Here is an 18,694-nt window from a genome sequence, read left to right on the forward strand (position 1 = left end):
TAATAAAGTGATAAATAATGACAGTATTTAGGTATGTTAAATATTCCGTCTAATATGGAAGGCCGACGGGGCCAAAAGACTTCAAACAAAACGGTGAAATTGAACCGTGTTGACATGCACATTTTGTCTGCGTTAACGCGGCCAATTTAAACGTGTTTCTTTTGTACATATAGACACGCACATTTTGGCCGTGTTAAGGCGGCGATTTTTGCCGCCTTTATTTGGTACGTGTAAAGATAGAACATAGAAGGGTATTTCGCCTCCACAGACTGTGGCGCCAAATACCTCAAATACCCACTGCGCCATGTGACGTCTTTTCCATGTTATTTTTGGACGTCCAATTTAGGTCCACTGAAGGGGTTGTTTTGTAACGCCAGGCGACCTCTTTTTTCGACGTCTACAGCACATCATATATTGACGTCCGTGGGACTTCCGTGTAAGGGCTATTTATAGTCCAAATGTGGTCGTTTGTGGACGTCTTTTCAACGTCAAATTTAGACTTATTTTATATATAATTTTGACTTAACTTCTATAACTGTAGTCCTATGTTTTGTTTGGCTCAGCAGCTAGATTCAACAGGAAAATGTAAAAAAAAAAAACATGGCCTATTTGGCATACACATAATAAATCGTGACTGTTTATTAAAAAAAAATCTGTATTCATATGTATCAATCATGTTGATAACAACAATGTTGATATTTGTAAATAAAAAAAATATTACATACAATCATGTAAATTTCCTACACCTAGACGTCCAAATGACGTCCAAAAAAATACCCAGTTCAAAGGTCAAATGTCGAACGTCAATCTGACGTCCAATTTGGGTCATGGTTAGACGTCCAAATAGAGGACCTAGTTTGGACGTCGAATAGATGTCCAGAATTGGTCATGGACCGACGGACCCAATATAGACATGATCTGCACGTCTATCCGACGTCCAATGTTTAGTGGGAGTGTTCAATTCAATTATTTTCGGTTTTACATAATTCAATTCAATTCAATTCAAGTTTATTTGTATAGCGCTTTTTATGATACAATCGTTGCAAAGCAGCTTTACAGGAAATTAAGTTTTTACTATATATATATATATGCATACACATATGCACACATGCACATATATATACACATACACGCAGAAGAAACCCAATATATTTAAGTTATGACAGACTTAACTTGGTAATTATTTTACTACAATTTATACACCATCAACAGAGTTGAAAATTAATTGTATTTTCTCAATAACATCAACTTTACAGACACATAAATTCATTAATTATTTAACATATTATTCTGATATGTGCCATTCTGAGGTTTTACATTTGATATATTGGGTATATGTTAATAATTTTACTTAACACTCTGGTATGGTGCTCACAGTTGTCCTGTTTGCTGAGTCATGTTGACCATAAAATGTGCAAATACATTAGCTCAGGAGATGATACAATACATCATGTTGGTCAAGAGAAGGTGATGAAACAGTATTTTAATAGAATTTTTTAAAGAAGTGTATAAACAATGCAGGCGCATTTTGAAACATTTTAAATTGGGCTGTCACTAACGATTATTTTGTTAAATGAGCAATCTACTGATGATTTGGTTTTTTATGTAATAAAGATAGACTTAAATGAACAGTAGCTTAAACTTTAAGTCTTTAAAAATAGACTTAAAATACCTGTAACGATGAGGCAATAATAATTGGTTTAAATAAAACATCAAAAGCTAGTAATCACATGGTTTCATTGAACAACACTGTTAAAATACATAAAGAAAGGTACATATAAACAATAAACATATGTACAATATGTATTATTAAAATGCCTACAGAGGACGCCAGCGGCCCAGTGATTGCGACAGGTTGCATTTTAGAACTATATTGATGCAATATTTTGTGTTGGCGTTACAATATTTGTTATACAGTAAATGTTTTCAACAGCCCACCTTTCGTCCACAGATGAACTTAACCCAAACTCTTAGCATATGCAGAGATGAGTTTGTTGACTGAGTTGCGGAGATGTAGAAACAAACAGATAACAGTACAATTCAGAATAAAATAATGCAAGCTTTGTAAAATGTTTAGCCACAAACTATGCTGATATCGCGAGACACATTTTCACCTCGACAAGAAATATCCACACATTGTAATATCGTGAGGCTCAAGATCTCGTCAAGACCTCGCGGATACCCTGAATTTACCTTTTTTATGAACTGAAAATGAACAGTACCAAAGTGTTAAAGGAATAGTGATCTTTATGTTGTTCCAAACATTTTTTTTTTCTTTCTTTCTTTCTTTCTTTCTTTATTCTTTAGAACATAAAAATGTATGGAGACGCAAAACCTTTCCATGTCCCTTAAAAATATGACTTTTGGCCTGTAGGATAAACACAATGGTTTATTTTACTAAAATTTTGAAAACTTCTGAAACCATTAACATTTAGAATACAACTCATATTTTTCCATTTTATTGTGTCTCTTTTCCAGTGAAACTGTCATTTATTTATGTTTTTGTCTTGTTGCCTATTTTGGTAATTGTCATCATTTCAAGCCACTGTTTGTACTGCTTGCTCATTTTCAGGAATAAAGTACAATAGTAATGATAAATTGGCATTGCTTTGTTGTGTTATTGAATGTTGTTGAATCAAGTTGTCTATGTCTTAAATTCATCATCATTACCAACCAATTCATTTGAAGTTTTGGTTTATCACAATACCAGCTAAAAATATTAAGAATAAAATTCAGAGTACATTTGGATTGTTATCCAACATTTAATTCGAAGACTTAAAAAAATACTGTTGTTAGTATTAAAAATACTGCTGTCAAACATTTTATAATATTTCAACATGAATAACAAAAAGCACCAGAACAAGTTAAAAAAAGGCTATGTTGTCAAACATTTTATAACATTTCAACATGAATAATAAAAAAGTTTAAAAAAGTTAAAAAAAAAAAAAACACAACAACAACAACAATATGAATAACCCGTCAGGCTACCCCAAAATGTGGGGACTGCACAATGCCCAAAATCATATGTCTGCTGAAGAATCAGTGCACACGTGTTTTAACACAATAGTAAGAACAGTTAGTTTGCGGTCCTACACCAATGTAACAGCCAAAAAAGAAAAGTTATCTAAAATGAAATAAACTTATAATTATTATTCACTATTAACATTTGTTAGGAAATAACTAAAAGAAATAGCTATAACAAATACATCTACTACTGCAAACTTTAAAGTTCGTTTCAAGCGACGTACATGGAGACAATACGTACACATCAGGTGACGTACCTAGTTCAGACGTAATTTTCTTACATTCGCCGCCTATGATTGGTTTCTACAGTGATGTCACCGCGGGTTTGTCGTCTGCCCTCCCTATCGATCCCATTCAAAAATCGACACGGACTGACGGCGACGGAAGGGTAGACTGCTCCTTTTCCAAGCCTGCGTCCCAATGTGCATACTATCCACCCTAAATTCTATGTGATATTAGTAATTTTCAATACTATTTAGGGCAGATAGGGTGGATAGTATGCACACTGGGACGCAGGGCAAGTCTTCGATGTGGCAGATATCACTTGCCAATACAATATAGCCGCTCAATCGCAGGAAGCCCCGCCTTCTGGATGAAAGAGCCAATGGCTAATCAGTAAAGTCAGCGTGTCACTGCAGCTGCAGTAAGAAGTCCCGGTTGCTATAGAAACAGTCAGCGTTCTTAGACGTGCGCTCAGGACTGCGCATGCGCACTGGCTGATCTAGCCTGAGAAATAAGCTTTTTATAACGCTATTTGAGCAAAAGATGATACAGTTGTTGTCAGATTTCTTTGGTGATTTCAAATATGAAATTTAATCGTAAGCTTAGTGAACAGTTTTTGAGAATTTTATTTTTCCCCATTGAAAGAGATAGGAGCTTTGCTATTGTATGTTCTTTGTTTTAAAATCTGTAAAAAAACAAAAACAAAAAAGAGATAGGAGCTGCACTTGCATGCCCCAGAGGCGTTTTAAAGATGGCCGCCGAGTGGCATGACTTGTCTTAAAGAGACTTTGGTTTTACTTGAATTTCAATATCAAATTGGTACACCAAATAGTCTTTACTGCTTTTTTATGTTGATAATCACATTAAAAATTGGCTTCATTAACTATTAATGCATCACAATATGTGCACTGCATGATTAAACAGTCACATACAGTAGCTTGACTGGCCCCAAGCCACACTGCATGAAAGTCAATGCATTTGATTATTTTCTTGGCACATGCAGAAAACACAACATTTGTAACAAAAAAGTTGTTTATAAGTTTTGTTTTTTTGCTGCAAAAACATTAAGTGGCTTGTCCACATCTCCAGTACAGAAATATGGGAACACCTTCTCTGGAAATCCACCCGTGTAGGTGCACAAACTTCTGTTTCTGAACGGGTCAATGAATCTCAGCTCTCCTTTTTCAAAGTCCAGGTGCAGTCTGATGACATTTGGCTTCTCATTGCTATTAATATGGCTGACAGGTTTATTTCCTTTCTTGTATTCATAATCCACATAACGAAAACACCAAAAACGACTCTTTGGATCCATTTTGTAAAGATATTTGCGGTTCACCGTTTCCCCCACCACTCCCAGTGTCCAGTTGTTGTTGTTTCTTACCTCTACGTCCCAGCAGTGCACACCTGAGCTGAAGCCCTGTGAGGCCAGCACTCCCACATACAGCCTCTTTGGGTTATCAGACACATGTATTTTCTTTTTTTTGTACTCAACACTGGTGCAATCCTGTGACACCTGCAGTCTATCGGAGGCTGTGTCTGGATCCAGAGTCACAGGAGCTGTAAACACAAATGACTTTAAACTAAAGAGCTTTTCATCAGTCAACCTAACTTTTGATAAAAGTTGCATCTTTATTTTCAATAATTTCTGGGATCAGATCATATACATAAACACCACCAAATAGGACATTTCAAGTTCTTAATATCAAATGAAGATCCACCACTATACTGTATAAAAAAAATCTTACATAGTTTTTTTTTTAAATTGCTCTTTTAATAGTATTTCACCTTGCTACTCACCATGAAACTAGCCAAGGAAGCTGGCATGACGTTAAAAACATCAACCAACCAATTATCAGTCAGTACCAGTGTACTACAGCCAGTGTCAGAATATGTTTTTGTGTTGCAATTGAAAGTATTATTTCCTCACCATCATGTCTTTCCAAATCTGTATGCTGTTTTTTTGTTCCACACAATGAAAGTGGATGTTGACCAGTGGATTGGTCCAAAAACACACACACACACACACACACACAAAATCTTTTACAGTATATGTCATGTCATGAACTGTATGAAAAAGAGCTGCACGGAGTGTAATTTCCAAGGGAAATAATCCAAGGGAAATCCATGGGGGAAAAAAACAGCATAGCACGATTTGGAAAAAACATTTGGGTAAGCAAATTATGTACGTAATCAGAGTCCAAGCAGACGTTATTACTTACACTTTTCCACAAGGTTCTGCATTCTGGCCCAGGTAGTGAAGATCATTGTCTGAATATGATGGTGCTTATTTACTTCTTGTTCAGGGGTTGTGTTTGGTACTGATGGCCGTTTGAGTCTGTGTAGATGAACAGTAAGATATTTGGTGTTCACTGGGTAAAACAGGATTGCAGCTGTAACCAAATGCTAATTGGGAAAGACTCACTTTTTTAATGAATCCTTGTAATTCTGAATGAGAAATAAAAAAGCAATTAGTGCTTAGTCATGTGGTTGAGCAAATCTCATGAACATTGATTATCAGACACATTTGCATCAGACTGCAGCTCTCTGATGGACTTTTGTCTATGGCGTCATGTGTAGGGTTGGGTATCGTTTGGGTTTTTTTCGATACCGGTGCCAAATCGATACTTTTAAATAATAAAAATTAAATAATAAAAATTAATAATTGGATTGGCCATTAGCACTAAACACATGATGTCTTTTTTATTCGTACTGGATGCCAGAGGGCGCCCTCGCACAAAAAAATCCACATATCCAGTCACAGAAGTAGCAGAACTCATGAAGCTCCAGGAAATCCCTAATATGGACAAATGCATTGCTATGGATGTAACTGAGTAAACAAGATATAAACGTTTTGAATGATAAAACAAATACAATAAACACTCGACCACGACAATGTATAGTTTATCTGTGTTATTCAAGCCATCTCTGGTATTTTCATAATAATTAAGTATATTTATAATCCATTGCCAATCGATGTATTAGTAGCCTATGGAACATATTTTCTGCCTCATTCTGTGACAAGAAGCTACATCAGATCACAAAAGGAAGCATTTAACTCGTGTTGTGGACTAAAAAGGTTATAATGTTCTCTTTTGTTGGACAACAGGTTTAAAAACGTGAATACAAGAGAATTTTAGCTTTAGGCATTTTAATTTAAGAATGTTTAGCTTAGCTAGTTAATGGAGGGCTAACTGCTGCCTCAGAGCAAATACTATAGTAAAAACATGGTACATTTTCCTCAGAGACTAGCTGATGGCTCGTTTGATTAATATAAAAACTAAACGTTATTTCTACGCTGTTTTGCCGTTATTTTCTCGCAGAAACACTTTGGAAGCATGTCACTTAAATGATTTCTTTATTGTAGTGAATCGAAAAATTCTAGTTGAAATGCTTATGAACATTACATTAAACGTGTTAACTTGTTATCTGAGTTCACCAGCTGGTGTTTTATTTGATCATACAAGTATGTAAAATATAAACTTTATTCTGTGATCGAAAATCTGTATAAATGCAATACTTTGTAAACTTGTGAATTGCGTTCACTGGCCGATTAATTCTAAAAGTATGAAATATAGACGGTTTCAAAAAAAAAAAAAAGAAGAAAATCGGTAAGTTTTGATATCGTTGCAGGTCGCCACAAATAAATAAATGTATGTGAAACCCATCCAACAGCACAACAACCTGAGCCCAACTTCATTACTCATCACTTTAACTTTAACTGTGTTTGTAGCCGGCGCCACTAACGAGACCGATAAACAAACACAGACCGGAAGTTAACTTAGGTCCAGGCGCGTGCGCCCGATGAAACCGTCTATATTTGTTTAATATCACGTCAGTTTGAGCTTGCAGAATCGGCGAATCTGCTGCGGTCGTTCCATCACATCTGGAGCAGAGACCTGAACCAGGAAGTTGGTCACCGCGTTTCCTTTACCCAACCCTAGTCATCTTTATCTTTGAGTATTTGATCTGTACCTGGAGAAATGTGATGTTTTCAGCTTCCATGTCCTGCCAGATGGCTGCCATATTCTCAGACAGATCTGAAATCTGTTTGGACAACTCCTTCATTCTGGCCTTGAGTTTCTCATCTTGAAGTTTCTTTTCTTTACGTAAGGATCTGATCTGTTTTTCCTCCTCATCTCTTAGAAACTGATGGAGCTTCTCGAATTCCTTCTTGATCTGGTTTTCATCCACACTAGTGTGTTCCTGAAATGGTTTAACCCTTTCTGTTAACAATGTAAATGTTGACTACTGATTACAACACTAATGGTGTGTTCTAATCATTAATTTGCACACCATAACCACATACCTTACTGAGCTCAGCCTGTTTGATGCAGCTCTCACTGGATTTCTTGAGCTTATCAAGGGTCTCCTGCAGTCTGTCCATCTGTTTCTTGAGGTCTCCCTAGAATCACATCATAAACTCTTAATATTGAGCTTAAAGATGCCAGAAGTCAGTCAAATCAGATTCCAAACTCTTCATACCTTTAAGTTCCCTGCAGCCTCCTCGAGAGGAGAACACTTGTGATTTTCATGCTTCTTTGATGTGTAACAGACGACACAGATGGGCTGCTTGTCCACAAAGCAGAAGAGTTTGAGAGCCTCTTTATGTTCTGGACAAACATCTCCTGAAACAGCTGTGGGTTTTCTCTTCTTGAAGGACTCACAGAGCGCTCTGAACGCCAGGCTCTTGGTGGGCTCGTCTTGTGAGCATTTCTTCCGACAGACCGGACACTGCGGCACGTCCTGAGTTCTCCAGAAACGCTGGAGACATTCCTCACACAAACTGTGGCTACATTTCAGAGTAACCGGATCGGTGAAGGTATCACAACAGATGAGGCATGTGAAATCCTCTTCCAGGAAGGACAGAGCATCCGCCATGAAAACAGTTCTCAGTAAAAACACTCAACCGATAAAATTTCCTACAGAAATTGTAGTAATAGCATGCTGCTTTACTTCTAAAACCCAATAAATTTACTTCACTTTCTTATTGGAGATATACTGCAAAACCTGCGTTACCGTTCCCCTCTACACCCGACACTTTCATGTCTTTTAGTTAACTCTCGTTTCACTTGAAGCTTTATCAGCTCCTCCCTCCAGGATGTCACAATGAATAACAGCCAGGAAATGCTGCATGTGCTCAGCAAAAAAAAAATCTTAAATTAGAGCATACATTGTACATTTGGGGATTAGCAACTATTAGTTAGTTTGGAGTTTACTTGTTTACTTAATTTGGTTGACTGCAAATTTGGTCATAATCTCAGAATGCACAAGTAATGATGTCTAGTCACAACTCTTGCACGGATTACATACATTTACGTTTAATAGTGCATACAACTAAGCAAACGTCTTGAGGTTGTGTAAACGATGATAGAGTTTTCATTTCTTTAATGCCAGCATGGGGCTGCTGTGACTGCAGATTAGGAGAAAAGAGCAGAGTTGTATAAAATTGTCAATAGATAGCATTTGCCTCTGGAAGGTTTGTCATGTTTGTAGTAATAGTAATTTAAGATATTGTTTTCGTTATTATGTACTGATTCAATTTAGTTATCAATAATTACTACATTTTTTTTTACTAACGTGGTAGACCGACTTCTGTTGCATTTTTCAGGTGATTTAGACATGTGTACCATGTGTTCTGGAGAATTCAGTTCCCCTGTTTCCCCTTCAGAGCGTCTGGGCAACATCGAGACCAAAATCACTTCCTTTTGAACATCGGCCCTCTTCGAGCACTGCTTAGAGCAGAACTACTGTGCATCATTCATTCACAATTTTACATAGTGGCAATACTCATTTCTGATTCATCAATCTAGTGGTCTGTTATTTTATGATAAGAACCGCTACAACTGATAACAGACTTCTTGAGCGTTTACTGCCAGCTGTCTTGAGGTAATAAAATATGATGTAATTCATATTTTGTGTTCAATTATTTACATATGTGGCAAATAGTCGTATAATAAGTAAGATATTTTCACAGTGGGGTCTTGTATCACCCTGAAGACATTTCTTTTTACATGAAAATCTGCTGACGGTACACTAGCCTTGCCTCACCTCCTTAAAACCCACACTAAACACTTCACTTGTAGATAGTTACAGACCTGTCTCCTCCCATTCATAGTCAAAACACTTAAATGAGTTGTTTTCAAGCAGATATCATCCTTCCTTTCACAGAATAACCAATTGGCCATTAACCAAACAGGTTTCAAAAATGGCTACTCATTCAAAACTGCATTACTTTCACAATTTGGACATTTCTTCTCAAAATTTTGAGTTTATAACTCACAATTCAGCATTAATGTCTCACAATTCTGAGTTTATATCATGCAATTTTGCATTTATATTGTGCAATTCTCTGCTTATATCTCACATTCTGTTTATATCTCGCTATTCTGCGTTTATATCACAATATCTGTTTATATCGCACAATTCTGATTTTCTATCAGAATTTTCTAGATAAATTCAGAATTACTTTTTTTTTTTTTTTTTTTTTTTTTAATCCCGAGGAAACAAACTTCCATAGACTTCACCACTGAAATTAAAAGAAAAAATTATATTGTGCATTAAGAAAATTAAACAAAAGAATCATGTAACAGAGCAATTGGGAATTACAGTAAATTATCCAGATGCATTATGGTAGTGAAAGTTTTCATATCTAAAAATATGCTTCATTTTCTTCAGGTAGAGTATAGTTTCTTTTTTTTTGTTATCAAGGTGATATGTGTCCTAAATGTATCTTCATGAGATTTACATTTTTTATTTGGATGATGTTGATGTATTTTTTGCATTCTGCATGTTCAAATATGACATTTTTAACACCTTCTGTTTTTAAACGTGGTCCGTTATTTGTCTTTTCACTAGTCTTTGCTCACCAAAAGTCCCTGAGGAAACACATTGCATGTTAATAAACGAGGAGAAGCGCTGGACTCTTTGTTAACCTTTAAAAACTGACGCACACTTCCGGTTCTTGAATGGTGAACCTTGCCTTAACACGTTGCTGTAGTGTAAATAGCATCTGAATGCTGGGTCACAGAAGAGCGTTTACATCCTGAGAAACTGCAGAAAAAGGGAAGCTCAAGCACATTTGTTCCTGTTTAGTGTGTTACCTGTTGATATGATTGATGTGTGTGTTGATATTCATCATATGTTGTGTGTCTGTCAGCCAAGAGTATACTGATATACTATATATATATATATATATAAAACTAAACATTTTTGTTTTGTTTTAAACCAATAACCTGTTTGCACGAACTGTATTTTATGATAACACTGTTGGTAGAAATACAGTAATAAAAAGTCATAAACATTAAACAATACTGCATTACTTTGGATCTTGATCATGTGACACATGCTCCACAGTTATATAAAAAATTATATATTTTTATAACTATATATAAAAAAATCACATAGCTTTTAAGCTGTAATTTGTTTTAGCCTTTTCGACCTGAGTTGCTATTTTTTCAAACTGATTGGACTTAAAGTTTTCTGCACCAGATAATTAGATAAAATATCCCACAAATCTTTTCCATTAAAAATGTTGACATCCTAGCAACCACCCAGAGCACCCTAGAAACCAATTAACAAAGCCCACATAGCCTTCAAATGTATTTAAGTTGTATAAGGCCCATAAAACCTTCAAACTGTTTTAAACTTACTGAAGCAAACATGACACATTTGTCTTGACACTTTACTTTTCTAGTTAATACAAAAGTATTTTATTCAAAAGTATTTTTTTTTATTATCTAATCTGTTAAACTATAAAATCAGTGGAGCGTGTTAATTAAAATATCAATTTTAATTATTATTTTTTATTTTTTTATTATATTTTTCTCAGTACGGTAGCTGTTGCGCATGCGTACTGCGCCGCTGCGTGGCGTGGCAGGAATCTGGCGCGTTTTTTGAGGTGAGTCACTTTTACCTGACGATGAAGTAAATATATAATAGAGTTTCGAGAAGTTATGAAATGTCATCGATAAAATGGGGATTATAAAATATGCGAATTACTTTGACGTGTCTATATAAAGTTTTCTGGAGTAACATTAACGTTCATCCCGCGCTTTCTTAATTGTTTTTCTAGCACGGTTAGCCAAGCGGCAGTTGTAAAATTTTAGATACAGACCACTAAAGTTTTTAGTTCAGCTACTAGGTGAACCACAGCATTTCAATTCTCAAAATAGGCAAATGTTCAAGACCGTATAATTGACAGCTTTAATGAGGGAAATAACTACAACCACATGAATTATCATAAACACAATGATTAACGTTATGTATGTAAAACAGTGTTTGGCGTGGTTTGCTTGTCACATTCTCTGGTGTATATTTTGCTAAAAAATCATTGGTAAACATGATTTAAAAAAAATTTTTTTTAATGAATTTTATGTTCATAAAATACATCCAGAAGCCTGGACTCCGGGCTTCTGCGTGATGATTGGAGGGTCTATATCTCCTTTTGATTGACAGCGATTTTGTTCTATAAAAAGTCGCTGACGCTGAAGCTATTGGAGCTCAGTCCCATCGCTGCTTTGCACTTGGTTCTTGTCAATCATTATATATATTTTTTATTCATTTATGATGTTATGTTTTAATATACATGCTGCTAACTCGGAAATTTCAAGATATGCGAGCAAAAAAAAAATGCTCCTGACACAATAGGACACGAGCAAGAGTGCTGTTTTGTTTCGTTTGTGTTCGAATCCAAATCTGCGTTGTCTTGGGCGAATCACTGATTCACTGAGCCATTCATAAAAACAGTCATTTGATTCACTCCTGAAGGATTCAGCCGTTTTGAAAGAATCATTTGAATGACTCAGTGATTCAGTCACGAACTTCTGCCACCTGCTGGCCGTTTTTAAGTTTCCCGTCTAAAAGTAGGCATATTACATTATTTTCCAACATGTTTCTATATTCAGAATTTAGTATTTAAAACACTAATCTCATAACATTATTTATGCAATTATAAATACAGTCTAAATGAATAAATGCCACATCTAAATGTCACTTCATGCAGCTTCTGTGCAGTGCTAAGATGAGTTTTGTTTAGATCATTTCATGGATAACAATAGCCAGTCATTCATTCACATTAATTAAGTATTCATAGAATAATATTGTCTATTTTCATTTACATCTATTTATTTATTAATTTTGGATTAATTTTGTAGAATTGAATTATAAATTAAGTTGGTATAGTATCGTAAGACATTTTTATGGTATCGTGACAACCCTATTATACACCACATTCCTTGTTTCAGTTAAACCTAATTCCCACATTTCCTCCGTCGAGTTTAATATCTTTTTTTTTAGATTGTTTGTTCATTCATTCATTCATACAGTAGGCTAGGCTAGCGTCACTGGAAAAGACGCCTAGTTGATACGACAGTGTCACAGAGCATTTTCTTGAAAAGGAACATAGGGCAGAATTTAAGTATAAATAAATGGACAATTTTTATGATGTAGGCCGAAAATGAGCTTCCCCTCTTTGAAAGACCAGCAGCCGCCACTGATATATATATATATATATATATATATATATAAAAAGTCGCTATTATTTAAAATAGCCGTGTTAAATAATGGCGATATCTATAGACTTTTAAGGTTAAATCATTGTTGACGTTTTATTCCTTTTTTTTAATATCTAAATGTCAGTGAAAAGATTAAAAATAAAACTTTTAGATACCAATCCTTATATGTGATGGACATTGGTTATGATACTTTAAAGCAATCGTGAGTAAAACAGCTTCTATTTCTCTTTTATCAACAGAATGCGGAAATGTGTTGCCCATAACCCCTATTAAGTAAACAAAACTTCATGCAGAACAGAACTGTCTAGTTGCTATTGGCTTTAGTGTGATATCCTGGAGGGAGGAGCTGTTTGGTTCTACTGAAACGAATGATAGCTAAATGTGTTGGGGAAGATACTGCAAAACATGCTTTATTGCCAACAGAAGAGCAAAGTACAATATATGGGGCTTTAGAAGTAGAGCAACTGGTTCTTTACAGTTCCTGTCATAACTTTTATCGGTCGAGTGTTTCTACAGAGGATTGTTTACAGTCATGGCAGACGCTCTGTCCTTCCTGGAAGAGGATTTGACCTGTCTCATCTGTTGTGATATCTTCACCGATCCGGTCACTCTGAAATGTAGCCACAGTTTGTGTGAGGAATGTCTCCAGCGTTTCTGGAGAACTCAGGACGTGCCGCAGTGTCCGGTCTGTCGGAAGAAATGCTCACAAGACGAGCCCACCAAGAGCCTGGCGTTCAGAGCGCTCTGTGAGTCCTTCAAGAAGAGAAAACCCACAGCTGTTTCAGGAGATGTTTGTCCAGAACATAAAGAGGCTCTCAAACTCTTCTGCTTTGAGGACCAGCAGCCCATCTGTGTCGTCTGTTACACATCAAAGAAGCATGAAAATCACAAGTGTTCTCCTCTCGAGGAGGCTGCAGGGAGCTTAAAGGTATGAAGAGTTTGGAATCTGATTTGACTGACTTCTGGCATCTTTAAGCTCATTATTAAGAGTTTAGCATGCGATTCTAGGAGGAGCTCAAGACTCAAATGGACAGACTTCAGGCAACACTCGCTGACCTCAAGAAAGCCCGTGAGAACTGCGTCAAACAGGCTGAGCTCATTAAGGTGCTGTATTTGGTTAGTGTTGTAAGACTTGTGAAGATTATGTTAACAAAAAGGGTTCTTAAACTATTTCAGGAACACATCAGTAAGACAGAAAACCAGATCAAGGAGGAATTCGAGAAGCTCCATCAGTTTCTTAGAGAGGAGGAGGAGAAACACATCAGATCATTCCAGAAAGAAATGCGACCTCAAGATGAGAAACTCGAGGCCAAATTGGAGGAGCTGTCCAAACAGATATCGGATCTGTCTGAGTGTATGGCAGCAGTCTGGCAGGACATGGAAGTTGAAAACATCTCATTTACCCAGGTACAGAGTAAACACATGCAAGGGACCAAAGTCCATCAGAGAGCTGTAACCTAAAGCAAACATGTCTGATAATCAGTGTTCATGATGTTTGCTCAACCACATTACTGAGTGCTAATTGCTTTTTTTATTTCTCATTCAGAATTACAATGATACATTAAAAAGGTGAGTCTTTCCCATTTAGCATTTTGATACAGCTGCAATCATATTTTACTTTGTGAATTCCAAATATCTCACTGTTAATCTACACAGACTCCAGCACCCATCAGTACCAAACACGTCCCCAGAACTACAGGAATATCAGCACTATCCCACTCAGACCGTGATCTTCACCACTTGGGCCAGAATGCAGAACCTTGTGCAACAGCGTAAGTAATAATGTCTGCTAAGACTTTGATTCCTTGCTTACTCTTATGTCAAACCATATGCTGTTTTTTTCAATGGGATGCAAAAAGGAATTTCATGCAGCTCTTACTGTACACTGGTACTGACAGCTGAAGGGCTCTGTACTTTACAGTCATCTGTGTTTACAGCTCCTGTGACTCTGGATCCAGACACAGCATCCAGTAAACTGCAGGTGTCGGAGGACTGCACCACTGTTGAATACGTAGAAACGAAAATGCATGTGTCCAATAACCCAAAGAGGCTTTCTGTGGGAGTGCTGGCCTCACAGGGCTTCAGCTCAGGTGTGCACTGCTGGGACGTAGAGGTGGAAGAAAATTACCACTGGACACTAGGAGTGGTGGGAGAGACGGTGAACCGCAAAAAACTTTACAAAATGGATCCGAAGAGTCGTTTTTGGTGTTTTCGTTATGTAGATTTGACATACAAGAAAGGTAATAAACCTGTAAAAAGCATTGATGATGATGATGATGATGAGAGGCCAAATGTCATCAGACTGCAGCTGGACTTTGATAAAGGAGAGCTGAAATTCATTGAGCCCTTCAGAAACAGGGTTTTGTGCACCTACACGGGTGGATTTCCAGAGAAGGTGTTCCCATATTTCTGCACTGGAGATTTTCTCAAGCCACTAAATCTTTTTCCGGCAAACAAACAAAATTAATAACATGATGTTTTTTTCCCTGCATTATAAAGTAAGTGACTGTTGATATTGACGGCCCTGCCGAAAAAAACCCACCATAGATGGACATCAGTATTTTGTGTTTTGTACCATCTTTCTTTAAACAAAGGCGGTTTGGTTTGATAAATTATCAGATACTATGGCCGTATACATTTATGAGTGGCTTAGTAGTTGGTGTCTTGAATAAGGATGATTGACACATTCAAATATGACTTATGCTTATGTGTATGATATTTGTCTTTAAATAACTGAAGTAGTCAGACTTTATGCATATCCTATGTTTTTACATATACTTGTAATAATATATATTATGCAGAAGGTCTAGGGGTTTTGGCTCTGTGAGATGGCCTTTACAGAAAAACCTTTATTCTCTTTTAACCACTGTCTGGAGTTAAAGCCAAGTTCATATTTCTGTCTAGCCAAAAGCGAGCGGCCAGTAAATAACAGAAAAGGGGATGTGAAACTACCCATATGTATGTTTAGGCTGAGTTAGCAGTCACACTTTGGACTATGATAGATTTCTGCCCTTTTAATGCGTGGCAACAGCTTTATGTTAATTGTTATATTTAGACTTTGTAAGGGTATAAAAGATGTACTGCACCCCTCCTAGTTAGTGTGCACGCTCTCTCTTTTCTTGTCTTCTTTGATACTTCAGGCTTCACTCTTCTATGGAAGTTTTTTCCTAACAAAATTAAAATGAAAATTCAAATGCCTGAAAAGATCAAATAATAAATCAAACTCTCAAAACAACTACTCAAATGATAAATCAAATGCTCAAACTATCAAATGATAAATCAAACTATCAAAATGGCTTCTCAAATGAGAAATCAAATGCTCAAATGTATTTGATATTTAATTTTCATGATCAACTCAGTATAAACCTGTCATAATTAAATGATAAATCAAATGCTCAAACCAACATCGCAAACGGCAAATCAAATGCTCAGATTTGCTCAAACGGAAACCGAAAATGGCCATTGATAAATTAAGCCTATAAAACCTAAACGAAAACTCAAAACTTGGTGAAAACGTGTCAGATGACTCTGAACAGCCATGCAACGTTTCATGGAGATCTGACCTTAGTTGGCGCTATAACAGTTAAAAAGGCCTCAAAAACACAATATTTCTGTATAAAATGACCTCAAATTGTAGAACATGTTCATACATTAACACTAGATCTTCATAACATATGATAGAGCTCCTCATTGTGAACAACTTTGCCTCTAGGACTAATGTTGTCAATCAAATCGTTCATTAGTTATTCTCAATGATGTTGAAAACCTACTTTTGCGAACTAGTCCCTGGTTTCTCGCTCGATCTCAATCAAACCACTATAGTAATGTTCTCTGGACTCTCTAGATCAATAATTATAAAAAAAATGTTGAATGTTGTCATTTGGTAAGCTGTAACAGGGTCATTAATAAAAGGGTGTAGCCAAATATACCCAGAAAACACTGTTGTATGAGAAATTGCTATTTATAACCACTAGATGGCAGCGGAAGACCACTAATGGGCTTATTAAACTCTCAAACAGAACTGTTCATAGCTTTTCTCATGGAGATATTATAAAATCACTGTTATAACATTTAAAATCACATTTAATTCAAGTTTACCATTTTGTCAGTTTTTACAATTTTGCCATATTATGATCAAAGAAATATAGACTCTTAAAAAAAGAAGACTTGCAAAAACTATTGTCAACTATAATTTATTTCAAATATCTATATCTGCAACAAAATGTGTGTGCATGTATGTCTTTGTATGTGTGTGTCTGTTTCTGTAAGCATGCTTATTGAGGCTTAATATAACAGTTTAACCTTTTCATGTTTGTGAGTATGTGTTATTTGGCAAAAAATAAAGGGTGGCGGTTGCAAACCTGAACGAGTTACTGAGGCAACTGCAGGTACAAAGAGTCAGGAGAAAGCAAGTTACTCAACAGTGGATGAGGTACCCAGTTCTGCCTTAAAGCTCCGCCCACGCTAGTTGATTGGCACTCGTCATTTGCATTTGATTTATCAGTGGCCGTTTTCGGTTTCCGTTGGAGCAAACAATCTGAGCATTTGATTTGCCGTTTGCGATGTTGGTTTGAGCATTTGATTTATAGTTTGAACATTTGATTTATCATTTAATTATGACAGGTTTATACTGAGTTGATCATGAAAATTAAATATCAAATACATTTGAGCATTTGATTTCTCATTTGAGAAGCCATTTTGATTTATCATTTGATAGTTTGAGCATTTGATTTATCATTTGAGTAGTTGTTTTGAGAGTTTGATTTATTATTTGATCTTTTCAGGCATTTGAATTTTCATTTTAATTTTGTTAGGAAAAAACTTCCATACTCTTCAAATACTTGGAGTGCACCTTATAACTTTTTATGATGGTTTTTATTCATTGCAGATTGAGTTACTCTTTTATTAAGATTTTGTTTCTTTTTAGAATATTAGTAGTCTTTTCAAGAGGAAATTATTCATTATTAATACATATTGCTAATTCTAGATTAATTATCATCCTTTCAATTGGTTTTAAATATGTTTAGTTTAAGTTATGATTGTCTTTTACTAAATTGTACTAACAAGTGCATATGTTGTTTTGCATATGATTATTAATATTTAATGTTTCATTTTCGAGTTATGTTTTACATTTATTATTTCTGAAGCTTTAAAATAATTTTGCATATTCCTTCAACCCAATTGTCTGACGTGGATTTGATTTCGCATCAGTAGTGGAATACATTTTGGGTTCACTGTATTTCAAGCTATGTGATTACAATGTTTGAATTCTAAGATTTGATTGTAATTATTAATGTAAATATATTACAAAGAAAAAAGCAATAAAGACTTATTTGGTCTAGCAGTGTGATATGATTTAATTTTAAATTTTGATTTCACCCCTGTCACCAGTTGATCGGTTCAGGGTAATAGAGTGCAACAGTCAGGTTGCGTAAGTAAAAATCCCAAAAATGAATAGAGCAATGCACCAATATTTAGTAATGCATTAGTGACCATGGTTCAGCTAGACAAAAGCCCTGTGGATGAGCAAATGATGGCTTCATTTTCATTTCTGAACTCTCTTTTCAAATCAGCTGGGGCCGCGGTGACCACAGGGTAAAGATCAGAGTTGTATAAAATTATCACTAGATGGCAGTATGCATCCATGTAATTTAACCTTGGGACATCAGAAGGTATTTCCACTCATGCAGCCCCAGACCATGACACTCCCACCACCATGCTTGACTGTAGGCAAAACATTTGTCTTTGTACTCCTCACCTGGTTGCCGCCACACATGCTAGACACCATCTGAACCAAATAAGTTTATCTTGGTCTCATCAGACCACAGGACATGGTTCCAGTAATCCATGCCCTTAGTCTGCTTGTCTTCAGCAAACTGTTTGCGGGCTTTCTTGTGCATCATCTTTAGAAGAGGCTTCCTTCTGGGACGACAGCC

At 36.0% G+C, this 18,694-nt stretch overlaps 2 protein-coding genes across 4 annotated transcripts; one reads left to right on the plus strand and one right to left on the minus strand.

Annotated features, from left to right (window-relative positions):
- Window positions 1-1,463: 1,463 nt before the first annotated feature.
- On the minus strand, window positions 1,464-8,530 carry LOC131538869 (zinc-binding protein A33-like). Its single transcript, XM_058773002.1, has 6 exons — window positions 7,729-8,530; window positions 7,553-7,648; window positions 7,219-7,449; window positions 5,669-5,691; window positions 5,466-5,581; window positions 1,464-4,803 (listed from the first exon to the last, which is right to left on the minus strand). Exons 1-6 carry the CDS (start codon window positions 8,122-8,124, stop codon window positions 4,280-4,282), a joined length of 1,386 nt encoding a protein of 461 aa, XP_058628985.1. The 5' UTR covers window positions 8,125-8,530; the 3' UTR covers window positions 1,464-4,279.
- Window positions 8,531-11,105: 2,575 nt separating this feature from the next.
- LOC131539585 (zinc-binding protein A33-like) lies at window positions 11,106-17,402 on the plus strand. Of its 3 annotated transcripts, none has more exons than XM_058774209.1 (6): window positions 11,106-11,143; window positions 12,998-13,686; window positions 13,767-14,165; window positions 14,305-14,327; window positions 14,415-14,530; window positions 14,696-17,402. In XM_058774209.1, the coding sequence occupies exons 2-6, from the start codon at window positions 13,291-13,293 to the stop codon at window positions 15,223-15,225; spliced, it is 1,464 nt and encodes a 487-aa protein (XP_058630192.1). In that variant the 5' UTR covers window positions 11,106-11,143; window positions 12,998-13,290; the 3' UTR covers window positions 15,226-17,402. The 3 variants fall into 3 exon arrangements, with proteins under 3 accessions (XP_058630192.1, XP_058630191.1, XP_058630193.1); XM_058774210.1 differs by lacking the exon at window positions 11,106-11,143 and having other exon boundaries at window positions 12,806-13,686; window positions 13,767-13,862; window positions 13,935-14,165; XM_058774208.1 differs by lacking the exon at window positions 11,106-11,143 and having other exon boundaries at window positions 12,805-13,686.
- Window positions 17,403-18,694: the final 1,292 nt, after the last annotated feature.

The sequence above is a fragment of the Onychostoma macrolepis genome, chromosome 04 (genome assembly GCF_012432095.1).
Source record: "Onychostoma macrolepis isolate SWU-2019 chromosome 04, ASM1243209v1, whole genome shotgun sequence".
Classification (NCBI taxonomy): Eukaryota; Metazoa; Chordata; class Actinopteri; order Cypriniformes; family Cyprinidae; genus Onychostoma; species Onychostoma macrolepis.

Bases quoted from the DNA above. Each gene is read 5' to 3' on its own strand.
- LOC131538869 (XM_058773002.1), bottom strand. From the start codon at position 8,124: ATGGCGGATGCTCTGTCCTTCCTGGAAGAGGATTTCACATGCCTCATC. The intron at 7,450-7,552 runs GTATGTGGTTAT...AAACCATTTCAG, and splicing joins AACAGGCTGAGCTCAGTAAG to GAACACACTAGTGTGGATGA. The intron at 5,692-7,218 runs GTACAGATCAAA...TTTCTCATTCAG, and splicing joins AAAACATCACATTTCTCCAG to AATTACAAGGATTCATTAAA.
- LOC131539585 (XM_058774209.1), top strand. From the start codon at position 13,291: ATGGCAGACGCTCTGTCCTTCCTGGAAGAGGATTTGACCTGTCTCATC. The intron at 14,166-14,304 runs GTACAGAGTAAA...TTTCTCATTCAG, and splicing joins AAAACATCTCATTTACCCAG to AATTACAATGATACATTAAA. The intron at 14,531-14,695 runs GTAAGTAATAAT...CTGTGTTTACAG, and splicing joins GCAGAACCTTGTGCAACAGC to CTCCTGTGACTCTGGATCCA.